This window comes from Frieseomelitta varia, unplaced genomic scaffold (assembly GCF_011392965.1).
Source record: "Frieseomelitta varia isolate USP_RPSP 00005682 unplaced genomic scaffold, Fvar_1.2 scaffold_470, whole genome shotgun sequence".
Classification (NCBI taxonomy): Eukaryota; Metazoa; Arthropoda; class Insecta; order Hymenoptera; family Apidae; genus Frieseomelitta; species Frieseomelitta varia.
The window spans coordinates 96133-120870 of NW_025110224.1; the positions used below are offsets into that span (position 1 = coordinate 96133).

Here is a 24738-nt window from a genome sequence, read left to right on the forward strand (position 1 = left end):
GGGAGGGGGAGGGGGAAGGTGATATCGCGATTTCTAATGATAAATATCGCGTCCGCTGCGTTCCGCGGAATAAACCGTTAGAAATTTATTTCTGCTCGTTCGCGATCGTTCGTCTCCCCTTTAAAAATTCACGTAGCCGCTCGAACTGAAATGTCCCATTATCCGGTTGGTTTTCTGGCGCGGCGTGGAGCGGCCACCGGGTCGGCTCGAGCATCTCGATACACGCCAGCTCGGCCAGGCGAGCCGATCAAATTTTTCCGCGCGACCTGATCCTCTTCGGGACGCTCGTCAAAGTGGCTGGCCGGCTTTTCACTCGGCGCACAAAGTGTCAGCCGTGGATTATTTTCCGAAAAGTTCGCGGCACCCGACCACGTCAGAGATTTTTCTGCACTTTGGAAGAGAAAGAGATGGGGAAAGAGCAGCGCGGACAGGGGATGTGAAAGAGAAAGACAGAGACAGATACACAGAAGGAGGGAGAGAGAGAGAGAGAGAGAGAGAGAGAGAGAGAAAGCTCGTTAATGCTTTATCGCGCCGTGCGCCCGACTGGATTTGGCCCACTTAGCCGTTTCTGGAATCCTTCGATCGATCCGCTCGTGACATCCGGTTCTTGCTTGCATCCATTTCGAGTTCTGCTCTCGCAACGATGGATACAAGCCTGACAACGCGACCGTTCTTCCGCTTGACAATTTTAACGTATCCTCCCTGTCCCCCCATAGCCTGACTAAACCCCTCGTCCAAACCTCACTGTCATCGGTCTATTCTTCCCCACTGATATTACCATTCGCGGTAAGAATAGTGTTTTAACGTCGACCTACCAGAAACATCGATTATTCATCGATCGCACCGATTAGTTTTATCAACCGCCGGGAAATTTCGATTAACAACGAGATGGTTTCGAGCTGGTCGTTGTTCCATTTTTTTATTTTTCGATCTCTCCGCATTCGGGCGAAAAATCGATTAGCAAAACATCGGCTCGCAGGACCGTTCACCTCCTGTTTTCTTCCCACCGTGAAAAGGTCTCCTTACCGCTCGCTAAAAATCCATCTAACCAATCACTCTCTCAAAATCCAATCTACCCTGCCAAAGAATTCCAATTACCAGTTCGAGTCTGTCCAGAAGTGAAAGAAAAAAAAGAATCTCCAGCGTCCCCTTCCGCCCTCCTCCCCCGGTGAGCAAGAAAGAAAGAGGTGACAGGGTGAAAAATCAAACGGAGCCGGCAGGTAGCCGTGTCCGCGAGTCGATTGTCGCGACGATCATGCCTTTTTCCCCAACCGGTTCCGCCGTGGTAATAACGAACACGTCAATTTTTCGTCTCTGTCCGGCTGTCCACCCTCGCGAGCAACCCCCTCCGTCTGCAGCCAGTGGCCAGTTTGTTCCTGTGTGCACAGTGGCACTTTTTTTCCCCCGCGAGCCTCCTTTCACTCGTTATCGGCCGGTTGCTAATGGCACACGATTGCCTCTCCAAATTCCCTCCTCCCCCTCCCCCCCCCCCTTCGCCAACGGGTCTCTCCTCCTCCCCAGCTGCCGCAGCAAACGCTGCCACTTCATTTTCGCGGATCGACCGCGAGACGAAAGGCTCTTCGACGGAGAAATTTCAATCGAGGAAACCACTCGCTCGACCACGATCTTTCAATTCGAGAGAGGCTGAATTTTAAGATGGCAGATTAATCGAAACCGGAGGGGCCACCATCCATAGATCGGTGCCTATGTTCGTTGAGTTTTTTTTTTTTTTTTTCTTTTTGGACGTGACGTTTTTGTCATTGGCAGGTTCGGTGATCGAGGAATCGACGCGATCAAGGCACCTCCCGACAGGCTTGAGCTTCCTTTGGACAGCTTGCAAGTGAAATTTCATCGAGAATGGTTACTGACAGTGACTAGGGAGAATTTTGATTGTTCGTAATTAGAACAATTGGAAATTAATGGTTCTTAGTCGTTTTGTAACATTTCCTTCGACATTTATCGTGCAAGATGTTCATTTCGAAGGATCTTCTGAACCCATTGGCATGCATATTCGTCTGTCAGGCGATTTGAAACATTATTTACAATGTTTTCTATTAACCTTCTACAAGAATTACTAGAATTTATTCATTTATTTATTAACCTGAAGAGGAATCCCATTGAAACAAGGTGCAACAACATTAATTTAATTATTGATCAAATCAGCTGGATAGAGTGATCTGATGTTTAACAATTCATACTGAACCGAGAAGTCACGGGGACCGGTTTAAAATTTTGTTTAGCTACAAGAGAGAGAGAGAGAGAGATCATTAATTAATTATAGTTGGTTAATCCAATTTCAAAATGTGTGAATGTGTAGCTTTCAATTAAAATTGCCATTCTTCTTTCGTTTGAATATCCGAAATGAAAAGCTACGTTAGAAACATTGCTATAATTATGAACCATCTGAAATCTATTATTCAGGTGTAGTAGCTCACAAAAGTATATTAATTAATTTTCAATCACTTCGTAAACACTGACGCAATTGTCACGATTACATTAATGAAATTTGAAATCAATTGGAAAATGTATGTAGAAATTGCAAGATATTTATTGTAAATATATTTCTAATAATAAATTAATATGTAATATGAAAATACTTAGGATAAAGTGTTGAAATGCTTCTAATGACTATCAAAAGACTGGACATTTAACTATTAAATATTTTTTTCGTCCACGAGTATTCAATCATTTGACAAAATATTAATAATATGACATTGGATAATATGAAAATACTTAGGATAAAGTTGAAATGCTCTTACTGACTGTCAAGACTGGACATTTAACTGTTAAATATTTTTTTCGTCCACGAGCATTCAATCACTTGACAAAATATTAGTAATGTGACATTGGTTGTTATTTCTATCATCGATTACAATATTTATACGAATGTGAAAAATATACAGTCAATGATAAAAGTTGTACTGAAAAGAATTGCAAGAAGAAAAAGAAGACAGAGATCTTAAACGTTCGCTTATACACTTGTATTAAATATTTCATAACTTCCACATGTATTTTTAACTTTGTCTCAAACTCGAATAATATAATCATGACGGTCGTGTCATTTCATTTACGTTGTTTCTTTAACAGTATTGAAATGAAATTTTAAAAATGTTCTACATGACACAAATTTTCGATCCGTATATAATGCAGAGAAAATTAATAATGCCAATGGGTTAATAAACAGTCTCGCTCAATTGACACTTGAAAACGATAAATCGAATCTCGCCACTTTCGTGGGACGCTCGTTTATTGTCCAGATGAGAAGAAAGGTTTCTAATTGCGGGCATCGGGCGTAATTCACGAAAAATCGGCAGCCACGGCCCTCCATTCCACGAAGCGAGATAACGATTCAAGGCGCTAATTCGCCAGGGGCTCGCGTTCGATTTCCTTCGGGATGGACGAGATTTTTTTTCGGTCGGTCCGGACGATTCGATTCTACCAGCTGAAAGGGTGGCCCTATTATCGAAAAATTTCAACGATTTTCCCAAGTTTCCAGGGACCGATCGAGAGAGCCGGACAAAGAGAAAATTGACGAGTTATTTAATCTAATATCGGCTGCTCGATCGGGATTCGTGCCCGGGATAAAACGATGTACGCGTGTAAACGTTATTTCTCCCATTCCGTCTCTTCGTTCGCCGTCTGCCTTCGTACTTTTCCCCCCCCCCCCCNTCCCCTCATCCCTCGCTCTTCTTTGCCTTTCTCATCTCCTATTCTCGTTTGCAATTATGCACCATAACGTTAGCGAGCGTCACAAAGAGCCGGCAGTGATTACGCGGCAATTTCGCGAAGCTAATATCGCGATCGTTATTATTTCAGAGGACCTGTCGATCGAGGGGATAGGTGCTGCAGCACGTTAAAAAATCGCGCTAAGCCCGCGTCTCTCGATCGCTTTTGCCAGGGAAACGGAACTCGCGATGGAAAAGCGGGTTCCCCATGCGAAAGCACCGATTTGCAGCAGCTTAATTCACCATTTACGCGTTTCGATTCTACTTTGTACGCGTGTCCATCCGTTCGTAGGTTACCAACGGGCGACGCTAACAGAATCTCTGTTGTGCTTGGAACTCTCTCTTGAAACGTGAAGAACGGTTCCTGCAATCTCACGAAACCAATAAGGAAATTAGGTTTTCTGCTTAGAAAACTCATCCTCGACTCGAACGCTCTCCGATTAGAAAATCCGGAAATCGGATACTTACTGATTAATCAGATGATCTTGCTCGTCTCTGTGAAACCATTAATTAATCGGCAGATACATCGAGTGGCCGATTTGTCGGAAACGGCGAAGCCGCATTTAGAAGCGTGCATTGATTCGAATGCTGTTCTCGTGTCTCTGCTGGGTATAATTTCGGGTATACAAGTCCGCGGGAAAAAAAATTTGCCGGGCCTAGATCAGCTCTCTCTCTCTCGTTGGTTGGACGCGAGCCAACGAGAGAGGAGAGAAAACAAAATGGAAAAGAAGGGAACAAAGAAAGAAAGGGGGGGGGGGGGAGAAAAAAAAAATAGGGAAAAAGGGAAAGAAAGTGGAGGAACGTTGTGCTCGACGAGACATAATACCACTCAGATTCGAAACAAGGCATACATATATCACTCACATAGAGACACGAAACGAACCACACGGACACTGAAAAACTTGCTTCTCCAAGGGAAATGCATCTCTCTTGACACTCTTGCATCGTCTCACACGTACACACAAAGATTATGTAGATATATATGTACATATATATATATATATATATATAATGTATATTTACATGTGTATATATATATATATATATATGTTACATATATATTGTTATACGTGTTCCCCGCCCCCTCAAAACCCACCCACCCACCCCCCTCGCCCTTGTGCCCTTTTTTTGGTACCCCTTTAGTGAGATGTTTATCAGCTGTAGTACTATCAGTTTGAGATATTCGTGGTATGCAAGCCGAATCCCCAAACCCCTTTTTTTCTCTCCACTGACTTGTTGTACGTGTTTTTACTTCTGTGCCCTTGACAATCTTTTTTCAATGTTAATGTAATATATATTATATATAATATTACGTATGTATTTATGTAACAAGTCGAGATTCATTTTTTTTGTTTGGCTGTGAGAACGTACTTTGCAGAAATGAGTAATTTTGCTCGTGAACGGCAAGCTAATGATCCCAAACAAAAAAAAAAAAAAAACGCAATTTTTAACGATAATGATTGCTAACAAAAGAAAAAAAAAATGTACATGTAAAGAACAAGTATCGTAGAAACATAAAGATGTATGTACGTAAGAAACACGCATAACAGAGATAAAACAGTAACAGGAATGAAACATAATACACACTCGAGTAACAACATTTCGAATCGACGACCCGGTAGTAGAAAAAAAAATTAAGAGAAAAAAAAAAAGAAAAAAAAAACAAACGGGTCGTCCAACTGAACGAGTTCACCATTGATTCACATTCGTCTCTTTTTTCTGCTTTCAGCTGCACAGATTCCACAACGCGCAGGTAAGTACGATCAAATTACGTTGAAAAAACCCCTTCCCTTTCGTTTCTTCCGTCGTCTTAATTGGACCGATCGTCAATTAGACGCACGTCAACTGCGTGCTCGCGGGTCGCGTATACGCATACGCGAAGCAGAATGATCTTCTTTACTTCGTCGTCCGTCTTTCTTCCCCTTCTGCTTCCTCTTTTGATACTTAAAAGGGAAAAATCTCGGGGCAGGTTCCATAATAGCTACTTACGGAAAGGAAGGGGTGGCTAGAACTGAGAACATCATCGACTCGCGCGGCGCCCTTTTTCATCCGCTAATTACCAATTAATTTGTGTACTTTCGTGTCTTCCGCGGGCACTGTTTTTTTTTTTTTTTTTTTTTCTGCGGGAACTTTGATTTCGCGTGCATTACATTCACAACGTTCGTCGAATCTCTCCGGTCTCGATTTTCCTTTCGTATATATATCTTTCTTTTTTTTTTTTTTCGACGCGAACGTCGAGTTCGAATCTCGAAATCAGTCGGATTGTTCTTTTTTTTAAAGTCGCGTCTCGTTTCGTCCCTTCATTTTTCTTTCTTTTTTCAAATCGCCGTGCACCTTCTCGGTTCTCTGTTACGGCGGGTAAAATCGTTTTTCCGCAATTTTTTGTAACGATCTTCCCAAGGGATAGATGGACTAAAGAACCGTTTGAATTTTAGCATGCAAGAGGAAAGACGAGATGGCGAACCAGGCAGAACACCAACAGCCCGCCCCCAAGAAACCGCGCCTGGTTTTCACAGACCTTCAGCGCCGTACTCTACAGGCTATTTTTAAAGTAAGTCTTGTATAACTTAACTTACGTTTTGATCGATACCGCCACCCCGGTTCTACCTGTCTCGATTGTCCCAGGATGCTCAAAGACCGTGGGCCAATTCAGTCCTACCCGTTCATCCTCCATTACCATTAATCTTTTTATTACTATGTATTTTTCTATTGTCGATCGTTGTGCGATTTTTGAACTGCACCTGAAAAAGAAAATATGACGCAATATTAATTCATTTGTAGATCTAGAAGATGCTATTTTAAACTCAAGTTTTTTTCTTTTTTTTTTTTTTTTGTCTTATAGGAATTTCGAAAGAAAGTTCATCTATATAACTTTGTTTCATTCTGTTGAATAATAAAAATAATTGTTTTAACTATGTTTCTATTATATAAGTAGGTACATAAATGAAGCTTTCAATTTACTTTCAACTTTACATTCAGTCCCAATTAGAAAATCATTCGCAATATTTATAACGTATGCACTATTTTTTGACACACATTAACATTAACGAATGAAAAAAAAAGAGAAGAATTGATTTGTTGAACTAACGTCAATACGTTATCACCCTCGTGCAAGAACAATGAAATATTAAGTGTCTCAAAAGTGTTTCTCTGAATCTTGCGAAACAAATATTTATTTCATATTCATAAAGCATAAACTTTCTTGAAAAAGGCAATTTTGTTTACAATTAATATTTCTCTAAGAATCTTCGTCGAACGAAGAAAAGTAATTGAATTTAAACGAAATGTATGAAATGTAAATAATTCAATCGAATTCAAATTCAAACGAATAAATGAAACTTGAATAAATAAGTCGTTGAACGTAAATGAACGAGTGAAATATAAATAATCAAAATGGAAGGAAAAATGATGAAAGGCAATACCGGTTTCAAATTTTCCCGTAAGTCCCTGAAGGCTCGAACGAATGGTGAAATCGAAAGCTTTACGAAGGATTACGCGAAGTCCGTTTGCGACATTCACCCTCATAGGAAACCTACTTTCGTACTGATAACAGAGCTCCCTTCGTGTAAACGCGCACCCGGCGGCCGAGTTTTGCACGCGTTAATGGAAACGCTCTCAACAAATTCTCACTTAACGAAATTAGTACGTCGTCGGTAAATTACCTCGATAGACACCACGTGTAACCCGCATTCCATCGATGCACCATAATAACCGATGCACGGAGAGCTCTGTCAAGTGGCTTCATCCTATACACGCGCGTCCCAAAATGGCACCCGGAATCTTTTTAGGTTGATTTAATATTTATCTAGCAACACGACTCAATATCGGCCGACATTTCCTGAACAGAAATTTGATTTCCGATACTTTGATCGTTTCTTAAACGGAACTTTAATATTTATATTAGCTGTATAATTTTTAACTTCTGTCGTTCGAAGATTGCGAGAAAATTTTCTTATTTGTCCTCCTGTTGCTCAAATTGTACACGTTAATTTTATCTGTATGAATGTGTGTTTATGCAGAAATTTAATAACTTCTTTTGAATAATTAAAGTTATTAAATAATAACTTCTTTTGAATAATTTCACAAATAAACGAATCAATAGTAAATGATTTTTAACGTTTTCGTGCCTTTTTCTTTCATTTATTAATCTACGGATTAAAATCAGGCAATGACGAAGTATATTAATAACACAGAATAAATGACAGTAAATATAGCTATTGTATTGTAAATTTGAATTGAATTGAAAACGAAATGGTGTTCCATTTTTTTACATAATCCGTGTATACTCGTTAGCCGAAAGGTGGCCATTTTCTCATTACGAGTATACTCGTCGAACATTCTTAAAGGGTTAAGAAGTATACCCCAAGGATAGTTTACGATGATGTGAATGAGACCGTGACGCGAGTATTTTAGTTACGATTAACCCCTTGCAAACACGATGAACCCATATATGCGTTTAGCGTAAGTTATCCATAGAGCCGATGAACTCGCATACGCGTTAGGCGAAAACAATCGACACAACCGATGCGTTCGTATTATACGTTCGACGAGCCTTTACCCGATGCTTTCGACACAAGCACAGAAATGACAAATATTTGCGATGGATAAGTGCGTCGAGAGTTATCGCAACAAACGGTAACAAACTTTATTTCATACGTTTCAACAGAAGTACCGTGCGTTGCTCCAAATACAATTCACTTTGCATTCACTCTGCTATCACGGTGTTTCAACTTCGGAATGTTTCGTTCGCAAAACAAAAGTCGGGAAAGAAACGTTTGTATTTCTGAATTACGTTGTTCAGTAGAAATCTCCGCTCTCCTATTTGAACGTGAATTGGTTTCAGAAATGAATATAAAGATACTTCGAAGAATTATCGGTAACTCGTGCAGAAGATGCCAATTAATGCGAAGTAATATTTGTTTCTGCTCTCGTTAAGCGATCTTGTCAAACACGTTTTCGCTAAATTTGTTTTTGTTATTTTATTGTAGTTCGGTTTGGATTGTTCTACATATGTTTTATAACGTTTCTGAAGGTTTTGTGAATCAGAAAATACTAGAAGAAGAAAAAGAAAAGGAGAGATTCATTCTTATTTTTAACCATTGTAGAGATTTCTTAAAAATACACAACTAGTCATCATTACGAGCCCGAGTATAATGAACAGGCTAGAATTTTACACGAATTTTATATTGAACAGTTTCCGTTTCAACAAAGTTTCTTCAAAAACAACAGAGACATTCAACCGCTAATACCATCCAGTATATTTCATACATTTTCAGATTTTCAGCGTGTAAAATCTTTCGTACCACACGTGCATAATGCATTCGTAAAACGCTCGAATACTTCCACGCGAGCCACCGTGAATTGCGCGAAAATAAAAAAAAAAAGGGGGAAGAGAAACGAAATTTCGCAACTCGTCGATGGAAAAAGTCGTCGTTAAAAGGAGTGCGTGCGTTTCGGGAGGTGTTCTTTTCGGCATGCTAACGATATCGATGCTGGTTCTCGAGCGTGTGACCGCGATCACGATGGCGATCGAAGCGCGCAGCCAAGGAATCGTCCGCGAAATTATTCAACGCGGATCGATAGAGGCGGGTTTACGCGCGACAGGGCTGGAACCTACCACTCTCTCGGTTCTCCCGCGTCGTCGCGCTGTCCCCTCCGCGTTTTTCTCCGCGTGCACGCGAGAAATCAGCCTCCCTTTATTAATGCATGCGCCCTGAGAACACCTGGATGAGGAGGAAAAGGGAATCGAGTGATTCCGAATGGAGGAGACACTGGCTCGCAGCAAAGCGAACTCTGCGGAACATTATAGATAGATTACGGATGTTTATGCAAATTTCATATCTCCATCGATGCCTCGTAATTTTAATAAACGTGTGAATCTTCTGGATTATGCGACGTGGATGTCTATTGGATTGAATTTCGCGATTGAGAGGGCAAAAAATTGTCGTTGTCAGAGTTGTCAGTTTCGTAATTAGACTGTGGATTTTTATCCATTCGCGAGAAATGTTGAAAGCGTGAAGATTGCACAAAATTATATAAAATATTCAAACTTTAGTATACATTGAGTAGAGAAAGAATTATATTTTTTAGACAATGTTATTATTTATTATTGCACTTGTAAATGTATATGATAAAATTAAATTATTTTCTGAAAACTGATATACAATAATGGAACTGATCAAATATTATAGAATCGCTTTGTTAATTTTCAGATATTTTAACTGCATCGATTAAAACGATTCTTCTAAACTGACAGAACGAATTTCAATATTAATGCAAGATTTTTGCAACAATATTTAAATACTAAATGTATATTGTAACTGAGCAAATAATTTAGATCGACAATTTATCCAGTGCAGAAACAAAAATAAGTGATGTTTCTAAGTATTATTCATCAATGCTGATACTAAAAATCGATCAAAGTGTCAGGATACTTGCAAATACTTACAATAGCATATTTTTGCATCCGTGCTGAGAATTTTATGCTTTTTTTTACGTAAGCAAATTTATCAAAAATACATAAACATACGCAATCTAATAAGAGAAAAATAAAATAGAGTGTCATAATGAAATAATGAAATTCCAAAGTCGAATTTACTGAAATATTTAATATTGCTACTGTCGATCAGTGTAACTAGAAAATAATTTTTTAACTCTACGTATTCCAAAATACGTGCAACAGTAGATAAATTCGACGACCATGGCTACGATAAATGAATTTATAGTAAAAAAGTTGGACTAAAACTAGAAGATTGGTTGGATTACACACTAACCTAACCCGAGTCTAAACTTAAACATAACTCAAATCTGTCTCTCAAACCTAAACTATGGTTGACCCACTTTAATCTATAAATGCAAATATTTGAAAAAGTAAACTCGATGAAAGAAAATGCTTTCAGGGGATTGTGGGAGATGGGGGGGGGGGGCACAGGAAGATTCAAGCAAAAGATTACTACTTTACATGGATTAAATGCTCATGTGCTTTTCTCGCAGAACGATGGAAGCAGTAACGAAACAGATTCAACAATATCATTTTGTGTATCTATTACAAAATAGTAAACATTTGTGCATACATTGAAGAACTTCTAAAATATCTCAATCTAATCTCTTGAAATCATTTTTTTCTTTTCTTACGTAGCATTTCTCGAGATATTTGTGTTAATATTTTGAAATATGATACCGATAAAGTAGAAAAATTGAGTCTTTAACTGTTAATTGTTCTTTAACTCAATTTTAACTTAATTTTGGGTATCATTGGATTTGAGGTCATTTTTACTAACTATACAATAAAAAATATATATAGGTACATGCAAAAGAACATCAAGAATCTTGCAAAAAGAAAAATCTTAGTAAAAAGAGATATTCTTTTTGATATTAGTTTTTTGATATCATTCATATCACGAAAAAAATATTTTTTTAATTCATCACAGTTTGAGGAGACATTTAGATGGCCTACATCAAATGTAACACGTTCATCATTATATTTAGTGCAATAATTTTAATTTGCATTATTTCACAGAAATTTATAACAAATCATAATTTTCCGAATAATACTTAAAAATACTTTTATATATAAACTTTTCGTGCATTAACAGACACTGAATGAAGTAAAATTTATTAAGTTTCTCAGCAAATATAATCAGTAGACGGCACAACTGGTAATCAGTAGAATATTTGCGGCAGACAACTACGTTTCACAAAATTCCGGTAAATATCCTGGCCAAATAAATTTAACAACGAAATTGAGGAAACCACGCCAAATAAAATTTGCCAAATGTCCCACTCCTTACGAGCGTGCCACAAATCACGTTGTTGTTAGAAAACACGAAGAAAGAGATCGTCGTTGACGTCGCGGAATTCGCGTTCGCGGCTGCTCACTCGATACCTCGCTCGAATCGTCGATATCGCGGCCATTCAACGCCGCGGTGTTAACATTCTACAATCGTCGAAAGGCCTTACGCTTGGCAACACGTTCGTGTTTGCATTATTCAAAGAGAAAAGAACGAAGGTGCTCAATGAACGAGTAAGAAATTCATGAGCCAGCTTGTCTTCCAAATTCATCTAATTTTCGACTTTTAAGTAAAATATAAAGCCGAAGACTGGTGGTCTAATCTATTCTATACGCTCGGCCACGCTCGAGCTCGAATCGTTCTCGATCCGAGTTATGCACGGTTGAATTGAGTTCGGTGTTCGGGTTAAGTATGAATTTTAATCAAACGACGTTCACATCAGAGTCAATTAACGTTTGATTAAGATTCCTTTCGTCTCCAATCCGTTAGATACTATAATCGTAATCTACGGTTTATTTGATCAAGCCTTCAATTGCCAAACTTAATTTTCGATTAGATTCTACGTTTCTACGTTGCTATAATCGTAATCAACGTTTCACTCGATTAAGCCTTAAATTATTAGACTCAACTTTCCGATTCGGTCCTACATTTTAAGGTTTGTTTCTACATTGGCACAGTCGTAATCTACGTTTCATTTGATCGAGAATTTAATTGTTGAACTTAATTTTCGATTTGAGTGAGATTCAAATTCCGAATCGAATTTTTGTTATACTCGGTTCAATTAACTTTTTTAGGGTTAGATGTTGTTTGCGAGAGAATATTTCTTTTTCTGCACAATCGTTAATAAAATTTTTTCGTATTTTAAGAGAGAGAGAGAGAAACAAATATATTTTTCAATTAATTAATTAATAATTTTTCAAATAGAACACACGTTGCACATATGGTAATATTAAAATATAATACTGCGTGCGCAAAATGAAGCATGAAACGCTTAACTCATCGAAGCTTCTTGTCGTCTTCTTCTTTTTCCAACCGTGAATTAAGTTTATATTAGAGTGAAGGTTTCTTGTGCAACAGTTTATAATAATTAATAATATTGGCAAATTAAGAGAGAATGAGAAAAGTATGAATGAAACATTCTAGATTAGACACTTGCGTTGCACAAACTGTCTTAAATAAACTTTATTTTTCATGCGAGGGTATTTATTATATAGATACATATTATATATAGTCTACATATTATATACAAAGTACGGATTTTTTTGCGTTTGTGAAAAATTTTAGAGTGCAGAAATATAAAGAATGCACACAATATGCAAAAGTATATAATCGAAATTAAAATATTTGTTAATTATTTAACACGTTCTCTGCCAGAGAATTTTTAATTCACGTAAATCTTTCGTACGGCTTGAAAATTTTCTTGTTTCGTTTCCGCATTAGAACTACTAAAATGATCAAAATTTATAAGTGGTTAAATAATCTATTATTTTTGTTAGAAATCTTATAGATGTAAAACAGTGTATTTTTAGAAATTTAAATGATTTTTCATAAAAATATAGGAATACAAATTTATGTATTCCACTGCATCTATATCTCTATCTATTTTTTTTAGATATGATGGAAATTTGTCATTCTATGTATCAAATTTCATTTTTTCTTTTTTTTTTTATTTTATTCAGTTTATGTATGTATAAATCTCCATGTCATTCTGTTTTTCCCACATATAAGTAACGCGACACAAAATGCGCTAATAGAGCAAATAAATTTTCGTTCCCTCAATTGTACTCATGAAACTATGAAATTGCTATTTACCAGTATTGGTAATTTCCAAGTTACAACTAATACCACGAATACTCATGCATTCAAGTTTAAGTCGAGATCAAAGCCATCACAATACGCAAAAATATAGAAAATGGAGAAAGCAGAATTTACTCTAATATATTCAAAACAACTGCAACCAAGCAAACAAGAATAGAAATGTCCCCGAGACTTGGTAGATTGACATGTTATTCACGTAGTTCTGCAATAAAAATTGATACAAAGACAATTTTCAATTACAGGCACGTTATTTACGTAATGGGGCGTAAAAATCAAAGTGAAAACGAAAAGCGATCTAATTGCAAACAAGCGGATCTCCCCTAATTATTTCGCGTAGTGTGCCCAAATCGTAGAACGAATTACTCTTAACGGTATATACAAATTATGAAACAAATTTCCATTTTAAATTTCACTCCTGCTAAATTCAAAATCCTCGTAAAAACACAGATGTACGTAAATGTAATTGTAACGTACTTGTAACTCGCAGAATTTCGCAAATGATATTAGTTAAACCGCGCAAGAGGTGCCTGGTTGTACCATGTGAAATGTCGAGGTAGATTTCGTTCTATCTCCCTTAAATTCGAACCTGCCACAGTTGGGAACTTAAGCTAATTTCGGGGCGCTGTTTGAACGAAGTGCAGTTTGAGATACGATCACGGGACAACTATGAAAATAATGTAGACGTTCCGTTGGAAAAGGGGGAAAAGCGCCGGTTCGACCGGGCTCTTTGGAAGTATGCCAAATAGTTGGCGAATTGACCTTAGCCCAGTTAACGCTTTTGCTCGATCTTTCTCGCATTCCGCTTCTATTTTCCACTCGATTATACGACTTTTAAACTTCTTCGATCCCCTCAGCCCCGCCGAGCAGTGCTGCCCGAAACGCGTGCACGATCTGGCCGTCGATAAAATCTACCGAATGGAAACGATCGACCTCCATTAATTCAACACTTTCTTCAATTTGATCCTTTCGATCGACCCTATCGATATCGTCAAATCAATATTTCCATTCGGTTTTAAGATCAAATATTTTGTCCTCACTCTCATTCGAATCGTTTTTATTTCTTGACTTATCATTATTTGTTATCGGTTAAATCAATCACTCGTTTAACTGCGTAAATGAATTCAAATGATCTTAAACAGTATTTCTATCTTGTACGAACGTTAATAAGGTTGTGCTTTTATTTCGTTGACATTTTTTTCATCTGTCATTCGATATGTTTTATTACCACAAATAACAAATTTTATCAAGTACATCGAATCACTGATAAGAGGATTTTTTCATTTTTAACATTATTCACTTCGTTTCTTTGATTTGAATTGTCATTGAACTTACTTAAATTACTAAATGAATTTTAGAAAATATCTCTGTCTCGTACGTGCGTGTAAATATTAATAAAACCAGTCACACCGTATGTAAGTTTCCCCTGTCAATTCAGATTCATTAATTAAAAATCATAATTACCGTAATTAGGTAAAATTTTTCTTCGCGCAAATAAATAAAATGTCAATTACAGGAGGGTAAATATCGAATCACCAATAAAAATAATTAATATTCAAGCAAGATTCTCAAGTTAAAAATATATTAAACTACCTTGAATATTACTGTTTGACTACGAAATTTTTATACAAATTGATATTTTTAAGAACAGAACTTTGGAAAAAAAATTGTTTCACGCATCGAATATTATAAGAAACACTGTTGCTTGGATATTTTATGGATTATGCGCAACTCTTTTATAAATGCATAATATTGTACAATCTAGCAATTACACACAATTGATGCTAGTTTATTAGAACAACAAAGGGATCCAGATGTTCCTTTTTTTTTCCATCGTTTTCGATAGATTCAATGTACACCGTTCGCCCCATGACGTACGTAACCTCCTCGTGTCCCCCTTTCTCTCTCGCACACGGTCTCAACGGCGCGCATAGTGGCTGTCAAGGAATAATCACGATCCTCGCGCCGATAATGTCTCGTATTTCCAACAATTGATACGCCTCTCTCTATACCGAACTGCTAGCCCGTAGACAGAGGCAGCAGACCTTCGTTTCGTTGCGTTACACGCGCTGAATTACAGGCAGACAGGATATCAATACAGTTCCTTAAACGTCTACCCTGTTTCTCCGAATAAATGCAAGTGATTTCTTGCACAACCGAGTTTCCCCACAAAAATCCTCACCGGCTCCTGAAAATCGAGATGTTCCTCCTTGCAACTTGTGACCAAGCCCCTGTTACGTAATTACGAAACGTTAACACCGGGACAGCCGAACTCGTCAACAAGATTTGGATTTTAGATGTAAATTTATTTACTTTGATTATTATCGTTTAAATTGTTTAAATGATTTATATGCGGAATACTTTGATACGTGTTAAAGTGTATGTTGGTTGTTCTGATTATTAAGGGTTGCAATCAAAATGGAGCCGGGACATCTGTTGCAATTGATAATAATAATTGGTACGTGCAAAGAATTATCAATTTTAAATGTAAAATTGAGTTATGTATGTAAAATGGGGATGTCGTTATTTTACTTGATGAAATTGTGGCAATCAGTAAGAGAGATGCTAAGATTCAGTGAGAAGTAATTTAATATTTTTAATAAAGCGCGAGAAGTTCAAAGCAAATTATTATCTATCAACATGAAAGCTTGTCGTTGAACGATCGAATTATTAATAATTTTCCATTTCAAACTAAAAGATTCATCCTTTCCTAATTATCAATTTCTTAAATAAAGCTGAACATACATAAATAAGAAACTCGAGAAATTCAACACGAGCTACTACACCCAAGTCGTAAGAAGAAAAACAAATCGTTCGAATTGTTAAAAATTGTCTAGTTCAAATCAGCTGGCAGAATTTTTTGCAGCGTTACATCGATCATCCAGCAACCTAACGATGTTAAATCATATTTCGCAAGTAAAGCCTCCCTCGTAACCCTCGTGGATTAAGCACATGAAACGATTAACCCCGATTAATCCCTATTCGTGGAAAACAATAGTCGTTCCGTCCCCAAAAATCCTAGCACGCGAGACTCAATCAAACGATTCAACCATCTTCATTAAATTATCGTCCCCCGCTTCGTCCTTCCCTCGCGCCATTTCCTCTCTGTAACGATCAAAAAAGCGGGGGAGAGGGTTAAGTCGACACGAGGGAACAGAGAAGCGTAATTCGTGTCGGATCGAGCATCCTAATTTGATCGGTTTCATCAGGCTAAACGATTGCGTTTCGCACATAACGCGTTAATTATTGCGTTCTAGTGCACGCGCATTGGGCCATCGGTTTGTAATAATTGTTCCTTCGAGCAATCGATACCCTCCCTCCTCTCTCTCTCTCTCTCTCTCTCTCTCTCTCTCTCTCTCTCTCTCACTCACTCATTCGAGCTGCTCGGTCCGTGTTATTGATCGACCTACGTCGAGTAAGAAACGTCGCGTGGGAAGAAAGCGTGCCAGCCCGTTTACCACATGTACAGAAATGTTTACCATTAGCCGTGTCCGCGATCGGACCGCCCGTTTTCTTGCCTCGAGCCTTCCGGTTCCGGCAACGTGGCCCGCTTCGCGGAATACAAAAATAAGTACCGAGCGAGCGAGAGACAGCTTTCGACTTCTCGATTCAGAGTGGTGGATTTGTAGGTTGAGATGCGCCGACAGAGAAGGGATGAATATTAATTTAGCGGGGGAAGAAGTCAAAGAGGGAAAAAGGCAAGTGCTTGTCGGTGCACAGAGCTTCCTATTTGGCGCGTTCACTCGGCGAAAAGGTCTATCGAGAACGCAGCGTCGGAATGCTGCCGCTTTTTCTCCATTGATATTTATTTATTAAGATTCGGCCTCCTCCACTCCTCTCAAGTTCGAAGCGAGCTTCGAGAAACGTCGACGGTGGATTCTTTCGCCGGAAATTATCTTTGTTTCAGCGGCTATTGTTCTTTAAGTTTTAATTAACACCAGGCCTTTCTTTTTTTTTTTTTTTTTCTTTTTCTTCTTTTGCGAACGAATCGGATCGGATCGGTTATATAGTAGATATTGATAGAACAGCGAGCGGCGATTGATCGAACAGCAGAGACCGAAAGACGCCGAAAAAGACTGAAAACCCATTGGCAAATCCCAGAAGCTATCCCGTGAATATCCATTGATCTTAACGACGATCAAACCGTTTTGGATTCTAATTCATTAATCGGCTAATCAAACTGAAAATACGCCGTCGTGCTTCTGAAATAAACAAACTCGGCTTCTTAATTTACTAAGTCGATCGTATCGTTCGTAAACGAACCCGACGAACCCATGGTCTTTTAATCCGTGTTTTATTTATTCAATTATCGGGAATACTCAAACCGGTTCGACTTTGGATCGCCGCTGAATAAATTACATCAAAGAAGGAATAAATCTTCGTGTTCTATTATCCAACATCTTATCCTGAATAATATTTCTTAATTCATAGGATTAGACGTAGATTCTGGACTGTATGTTATCACTTACGCTGATGTGATTTTGATTGCTAATGCAATTTTACTAATCGTTATTATCGCAATATTGAAAAGTGTCATAAAGATTTGATAGACGATAGATTTGTTTTTAAAAGTATTATAAGCAGTACTCGTTTGTATGAACTTACTATCGGGGGATAAATGGTTTGTGTGATCCAAGTTCAATGATTCTATTAGTGACTTTTTGTTCGTACAACAGATTTAAACGAGTGGATTCAATCAGCAAGAATTCATTCAATCGAATACTGATTAAAATTTGGCTCGAATAAATGGCGTTTATGTTTAAACAGACGCTCTACCTGTAACTCTTACAAAACGCTTATTTATAAATTCCATTTTAATTTATCAATCCATTTTTATATTTGTTAGAATTCCACTACGATATTACGAGCTTTATTTTTTATTTTATTTCCTAATTTAAAGACATATCGTTCCATCCAGTCATTGCGTTTCGAGAATTTTCTGTAATTTTATCTTCAAAATATACATACACGTTAGTCTTGATATTTCATGTCAAGTGTTTGAGGTGACTGGTATGTTGAGTAGAAACGAGGTATCTACAAGTGTGTATCTTTGCAAGTTTATAAAATAATAAATGTAGTCATTTAAATGAATGAGAACCAGGTAAAGATTTAATTAAAGATTTTCATACGATATTTGTTCTCTAGTAAAATTTCATGAGTTTCTCGCAAACCTAACTATCATGAAAACAGTATCAAGGGGTAATACAATAAAAAGCGGCTAAAGTAACAAGAGTGCACTCTCGCAGGCAATATGTTATAATCTTGTTCACATACAGGTACACTGTGAGTGTAGATACAGCAAAAATACTACTAAAATCACTGTTGAGGTATTCATATTAAAAAAAGAATCAGATTTTTAAAATCACTACTGAAGATTAAGATCCTAGTATACTTTCTAGTATAGTTTCTATATATTTCTAATAATTTTAGTAAATTTATCACTCTATTATAATCAGAGAGCTGAAATTCAGTGTAAAGATGAAACCGTGTATAGTATCTAAAATAATTTATTTCTGATTTCTTTACTTGCATTCATAAAAATGTGAATTTCTATAAATACTCACAGTCTAATAATTAGAATACAAAACATTTTAATAATGAAAAATGTATAAACTATTCAAAGTAAAGTATTTGCTATAATATTTAATAGGCGAGAAATGTATTATATGTTTTTCATCAATTTTTAATATGATTTCGTAGCATTCTTCTTTCTTTACGAAGAAAAAATTTTAAAGTTAATTGTTCCTCAGTTTAATTTAATTTAATGGAATATCAAGTTAAATTTGACAATTTTTGAAGTTCAAATCTAATCTAACGTAATAATACATTTTTATTTATTTTTACGAAACAGTAAAAAAGTTTATTTTTACAAACTCTAATAGGAATATTTTTGAATATATTATACTAATAATCTAATAGGAATATATTGAATATATTTGAATTTGAATATGTTACGTGAAACATTGTGAAATTTCATCAACACTGTAGTGAGACTCGATTATCAAGATTATGTTGAGATCAAATTTAAGACAAATAAGTAACGTATACAGAAATTATAAAATATTTAATACAAGTGTAGGCTTATCACATATATCTAAAATGATTACTCATATATTTGATTTTATATTATTTATTAATTTTATTATTATTTATTATTTATTATTTATTATTATATTATTTATTAATTTTATTAAATTTTTACGAAAATGAAACAATATAATTATGCTTGCAATAAATATCTTGTAACTTCTATATTTTCAGATCTGTTTCTCTTTTTACCAAAATAACCGTCGTCTCGTTCGTTAGTGTTAATGAAATTTCGAAACGTTCTATACACAAATCAAAGTTCTTCATGAATGACAATATGAACATTCACAAACATAAACATCTTGGAAATAAGTGTCTTTATAATCCAATAACAAGCCACGTTCTTCGAGAAATCTGCTTGTTTACAAATCTGGTAATTTTATGTCTCGTTGTATGAATCATGAACCATTCACTGTCGTCTTTTGAATCTACTCAATGTATCTCCTTCTATATTATTGTTAGACATTTTCAACTGTGAAAGTTCGTTTCTTACTTCTTGCAAGAATGGCATGCTTGGATTATTAAACTAGCCCAATTTAATGTTCGTTTCGCAAGGTAATTTGGTATTAATTGTACATCTGCTGACTTTCATTCTATTCATCTCTAGTTGTGTAGATCATTTTTGTTCTGTACCTTTATATCGAAAAATTCTAAATTAAAATTAAAGATGACAAACAAACAAAATTAGATAAGATATATCGAATAGGGACGCCACGAATGATGTATAATAAAATAAATGAAGTATACGTAACGATAAAATGAAATAAAAGGATGATTAAATTAAACTACATATAATAATAATAAAATATAATAATAATAATAAAATAATAATAATCAATAATAATAAAATGAACAAAATAGTAGAATCAAATAATTACAAAATCAAACAGAATCAAATTAAACTGAATTGGACAGTTATAAAGTGCAAAATTAAATTAAACGACAAAAATATCACGAAAATGTTACTAACGATGAAATGATAATAAAATTGAATGAATCGGGACACAGAAAAATATAATTCTTATCGCAATAGAACTAAAATGACATAAACAGAATGAGAAAACCCTTAACACTAAAACTACCAAAATGGTCAAAATGGCCATTTCAATATTTTTGTTAGATACTTTATAGACATAAAAGGTAGATATATTTTTACGATTCCTCTACACGAATAAAATCTTGCGTACACTGTTTACCAAGTGTTGCGAAGATTTTCTGTTCCTTTTACTTGAATATTAATATCTCTGATGGTAATTTCACGATATAGTCGTCGAATCAAGTCAGATGAGTTAACAACGAAACAACAGCCTCACGATATCGATACCGTTTCAGGAGACCAAGAGGCCGTCGAAAGAGATGCAGGTGACAATCGCTAGGCAGCTGGGCCTGGAGCCGACCACGGTCGGCAACTTCTTCATGAACGCTCGACGCCGCTCCATGGACAAGTGGAAGGACGAGGACCCGAAGACCGTCGCAGTCGAGGAGGGACAGCTATCGCCCACGATAGGTATCGGGCAACGGCAACCAAGCGACGTTTTGTGACACACGTCCGACCACGAGGAGTACCACGACGAGTCGCCCGAGGAAGATCTGCCCTTCTCGTAAGGGCGGCGATTTCTTAACGCGGCGCGACGCTCGCGATATCACCCGAGACGCCCGACTGACCTGGAACGTCAGTTTTCAAAACAAATTTCCGAATTTACGTTCGGGGGTTGGGGAGAGGGGGAGGAAAGGGGCCGTTGTTGTGCCCTCAGCCAGAGAGAGGGCACGTTTCGACGACGTAGCGGGGACAGTAGGCCCGATTCCGAGGATTGTTCGACGCGGCGAGCGGCTCTTTGTTGCCGCGCCCTGGCTTAGCTAAATTATTTGGCGTTCGAAGAATTCGACGAATTCTCGGCCGCATAGCGGAATCTACATTGTTTGAAGAATTTTGTTAGACACAATGCGCGTAGATTTATGAAATATTTATGTTTGAGATGTTTCGTAGAGACTGGAAGAAAGAGAAAAGAGAAGGATAGGGGTGAATTCGTGTGAATTCGATCGATCCCGCGAGACGGAACCCGGATCGATCAGTTTTAAATCATTGAGGACCAAACGAGCGGAAACAGTGCGTGAAAAACCATCCATTGGGAAAATAATGAATACTTTGTAAAGGCAGGCTATATACAAATTGGAGACAAAATCAATATCCATCACGTTCGAGCGAATTTTGTTAAATAAAGTTACGTCAATCTTTTCAAGCGTCGCAAAATTGCAGAATGTGATCCTGAATTCTTGAAATCTTCTTTCGCAGTCGGAATAACAGCAACTCAGCAAAATAACACTTGTCGGCTGAAAAAACAGTTGCGTCGACGCAACGTTGGTCTTCAATGGGTTAAAAATAAAAGTGTTCAAGCTGGCAAACTTTCGTAGAAACGATCAGACTTGTTCGTAAGGAACGTGGAACACGAAATTTTTCGTAAGAACGATTACTCGATCAATTCGATTACAAATTGGAGACAAAATCAATATCCATCACGTTCGAGCGAATTTTGTTAAATAAAGTTACTTCAATCTTTTCAAGCGTCGCAAAATTGCAGAATGTGATCCTGAATTCTTGAAATCTTCTTTCGCAATCGGAATAACAGCAACTTAGCAAAATAACACTTGTCGGCTGAAGAAGCAGTTGCAGACGTTGTGTCGACGCAACGTTGGTCTTCAATGGGTTAAAAGTAAAAGTGTTCAAGCTGGCAAACTTTCGTAGAAACGATCAGACTTGTTCGTAAGGAACGTGGAACACGAAATTTTTCGTGAGAACGGTTACTCGATCAATTCGATTCGTGGTAATCGATCGTGCTTCGAACGCGTTCGAACTTTCGTAAGACGGGATGTTTTCAAGCGTTTCAAGAGAGGGGGCGGGAGGGGGAGCGAAACTAAACGAAACGAAAGAAATGAGGCAGGCAGGCTCGAGGACTGCTCGAAGAATCGTGCACGCTGGGCGTCATTATCTTATAGCCAAGCACCGAGAAGCACGGTCACTGTGATAATTTTTTAACGACAGTAAACGGGTGGCAGCCTTGTTCGTGAATATTGCAGTTCCAACCTCGCTACGTCCCGCGAAACGACGCATTCACTTTCCCTCGATGTTCGAAACGTCGTTTGCAACTCGATTAATTTTTCAAAATTCCGACATCGATTCGCCATCGACTCCGGACTCCGTGAATTCAAGAAAAAAAAAAGGAAATAAAGAGAATGAGAAAAGGAAAGGAGGAAGAGGAATATTCGAGAAAACGAAAACCACGTTCCAGGGGGGAGGAGTGGGTGGAAGCGGGGGAGGGTGAAACCGAGCAGCATCGTGGAACCGCGTCGAAAGAAATCGTACGGATCCGTCGATCCTTAAACGGCGAGAACTGTTCTCCCCCCCGATGTTCGTATTCACTTCGCACGATCGAAAGTCCGATTCTCCGGGAACTTGGTGCCATAATTTGCCATATTAGAATAAGATACCTCGATTCAGAGCGTTTTCTAGTCCACGCGTGTTGGAGTGGCCCCACGAAGGGCCGGCCAATTCTTTTATCTAGTCAAAATTGCAAGGGGTGAGCCTCAAGTTCTCTAGAAGAACGCGTGTTCGAGGCTGGCAGCCTTCTTCGAGAAACTGCTTGTCAATTCTGGCGCGTTCAATCCTTTGCACACTTGTCAAGTTTGTCCGTATTTAACCGTATTTGTGTATATGTTGTACTTTCTCCCCATCGAGGATTGAACGCGTTGATCCTTCGCGAATTAAGAAACATGTTTCACGTAGATCGTGCGTTAGCGTTTGTTCGATTCGTTTCGAAGAGCGAGGGTACACAGAATGAGCCATGTTTCCGTGCCACGTTCCGTTCGAAGCGAAAGAAGTCGCGAAGGATCTCGGAGAATACGTTCTACAAAAAAAAAGAAAAATCTATAATTTATATTTAAAAGAAGAAGAAAAAAGAGAATCGTTGTAATAATCGAGGAAGATTCACGTCGCTGTTTCAGACCATCCTTACGAACATAAACAAACTGTTCTTTTCAATCTTCTCCCTGAAACGAAACCCGTAAGTCCCCATGATCGAACCTTTTTTTCTCCCAAATTCCCAAATTTTTCCACTCTCGAAACAGCAACACGTCTGCGACCTCGAATTGCGCTTAGAAAGAAAAAAAAGGAAAAGAGAAAGAATCCCAAAAATGCGGAGAAACGTGGAATCGAATGAAAAGGGGGAGGGAGAGACTCGCGCGGTCAAGGATCGATGGTCAAAGAGGGTGCGTTGGGACTCGTTGTGTCCTCGTTGGTCGCTAAAGGAACACACTCCGAAAGAACCCGTCAAAACCAGGAAAAAAAAAAGGACGCGAAAGAACAGCTTCATTTCTTAATACACGTTCATACTAATTCACACACACACACACAAATACACAAACACACAAACACACGACATACGAAACATACACACATATATTTGAGACACTGAGACACCGAAACTTAATTTAACGTGAGATGAAAAGAAAAGAAAAGAGAGAGAGAGAGAAATAAAGAGGAAACAAATGTGGCATCGTGTCGAGAGTTGGCACGTGCCAAGTGATATATTCTACGTATGTTTAATGAACATTGTATATCAGAGTGGACGCTGTTTTGTGCGAATCGACGAAGAAGAGGAGCAAACGGGACACGGAGCTTGATCGCTCGCGAGAAATTAGTGGTCTTGATGTTCGACGACATGCGAAATCGCAGGGAATGTAGCGCGCGCGCGCGCGCGCGCGTATACGTGAAACAGAGTGAACTATAGAGACAAGAGATAAACGAGTGTATGTGTGTGTATGTGCGTGTGTGTGCGAGTGAGAATGATAGAAAAATTGAAAGAGAGAGAGAGAGAGAAATTTTGCGTACCGCACTCGATATCGTACCGCAATTGTGCTGTGCTATTGTACATATTAAAGAGAGAGAGAAAGAGAAGGAGCGAGAGAGATTTTCGCGATTCGGTGAGGCGGTGATGGAGAAGGAACCGAGTTCCAGGAAGAGACTAGCTTTTTCGCGTTTCCCGATTGCACGCGAGCCATTCCTCGCTGAAGAACTTGCTGAAGAAAAACGTCTTGCGTTTAAAACGGCGGTTTTTTCCTTTTTTCGTTTATTGCGTGCGATTCTGTCGTGTGATTTCAATCCTTCTTTGTTTCTCGAAGTGTTTCGAGAAAATCGCACGAAAAATTTCCTAACGACGTTTAGGTGTCAAAAGGGAATGGTATAAACGCATTCGATCGGTCTGATTTAGTTCAGTGTACGACGACTCGTCTGCACGGATCTCACTGCATAGAGAGAGAAAGAGAAA

At 37.9% G+C, this 24738-nt stretch overlaps 1 protein-coding gene across 1 annotated transcript in view; it reads left to right on the plus strand.

Moving 5' to 3' along the window:
• LOC122532754 (homeobox protein onecut-like) overlaps positions 1 to 24407 on the plus strand; it is a 111607-nt gene extending 87200 nt beyond the window's left edge. The window contains exons 3-5 of the mRNA XM_043661802.1: positions 5455 to 5478; positions 6161 to 6276; positions 20750 to 24407. Of these exons, the coding sequence (XP_043517737.1) occupies positions 5455 to 5478; positions 6161 to 6276; positions 20750 to 20959 (350 nt within the window). The 3' untranslated portion in view covers positions 20960 to 24407. The remainder of the gene's footprint in view (positions 1 to 5454; positions 5479 to 6160; positions 6277 to 20749) is intronic.
• The last annotated feature ends 331 nt before the right edge of the window (positions 24408 to 24738 follow it).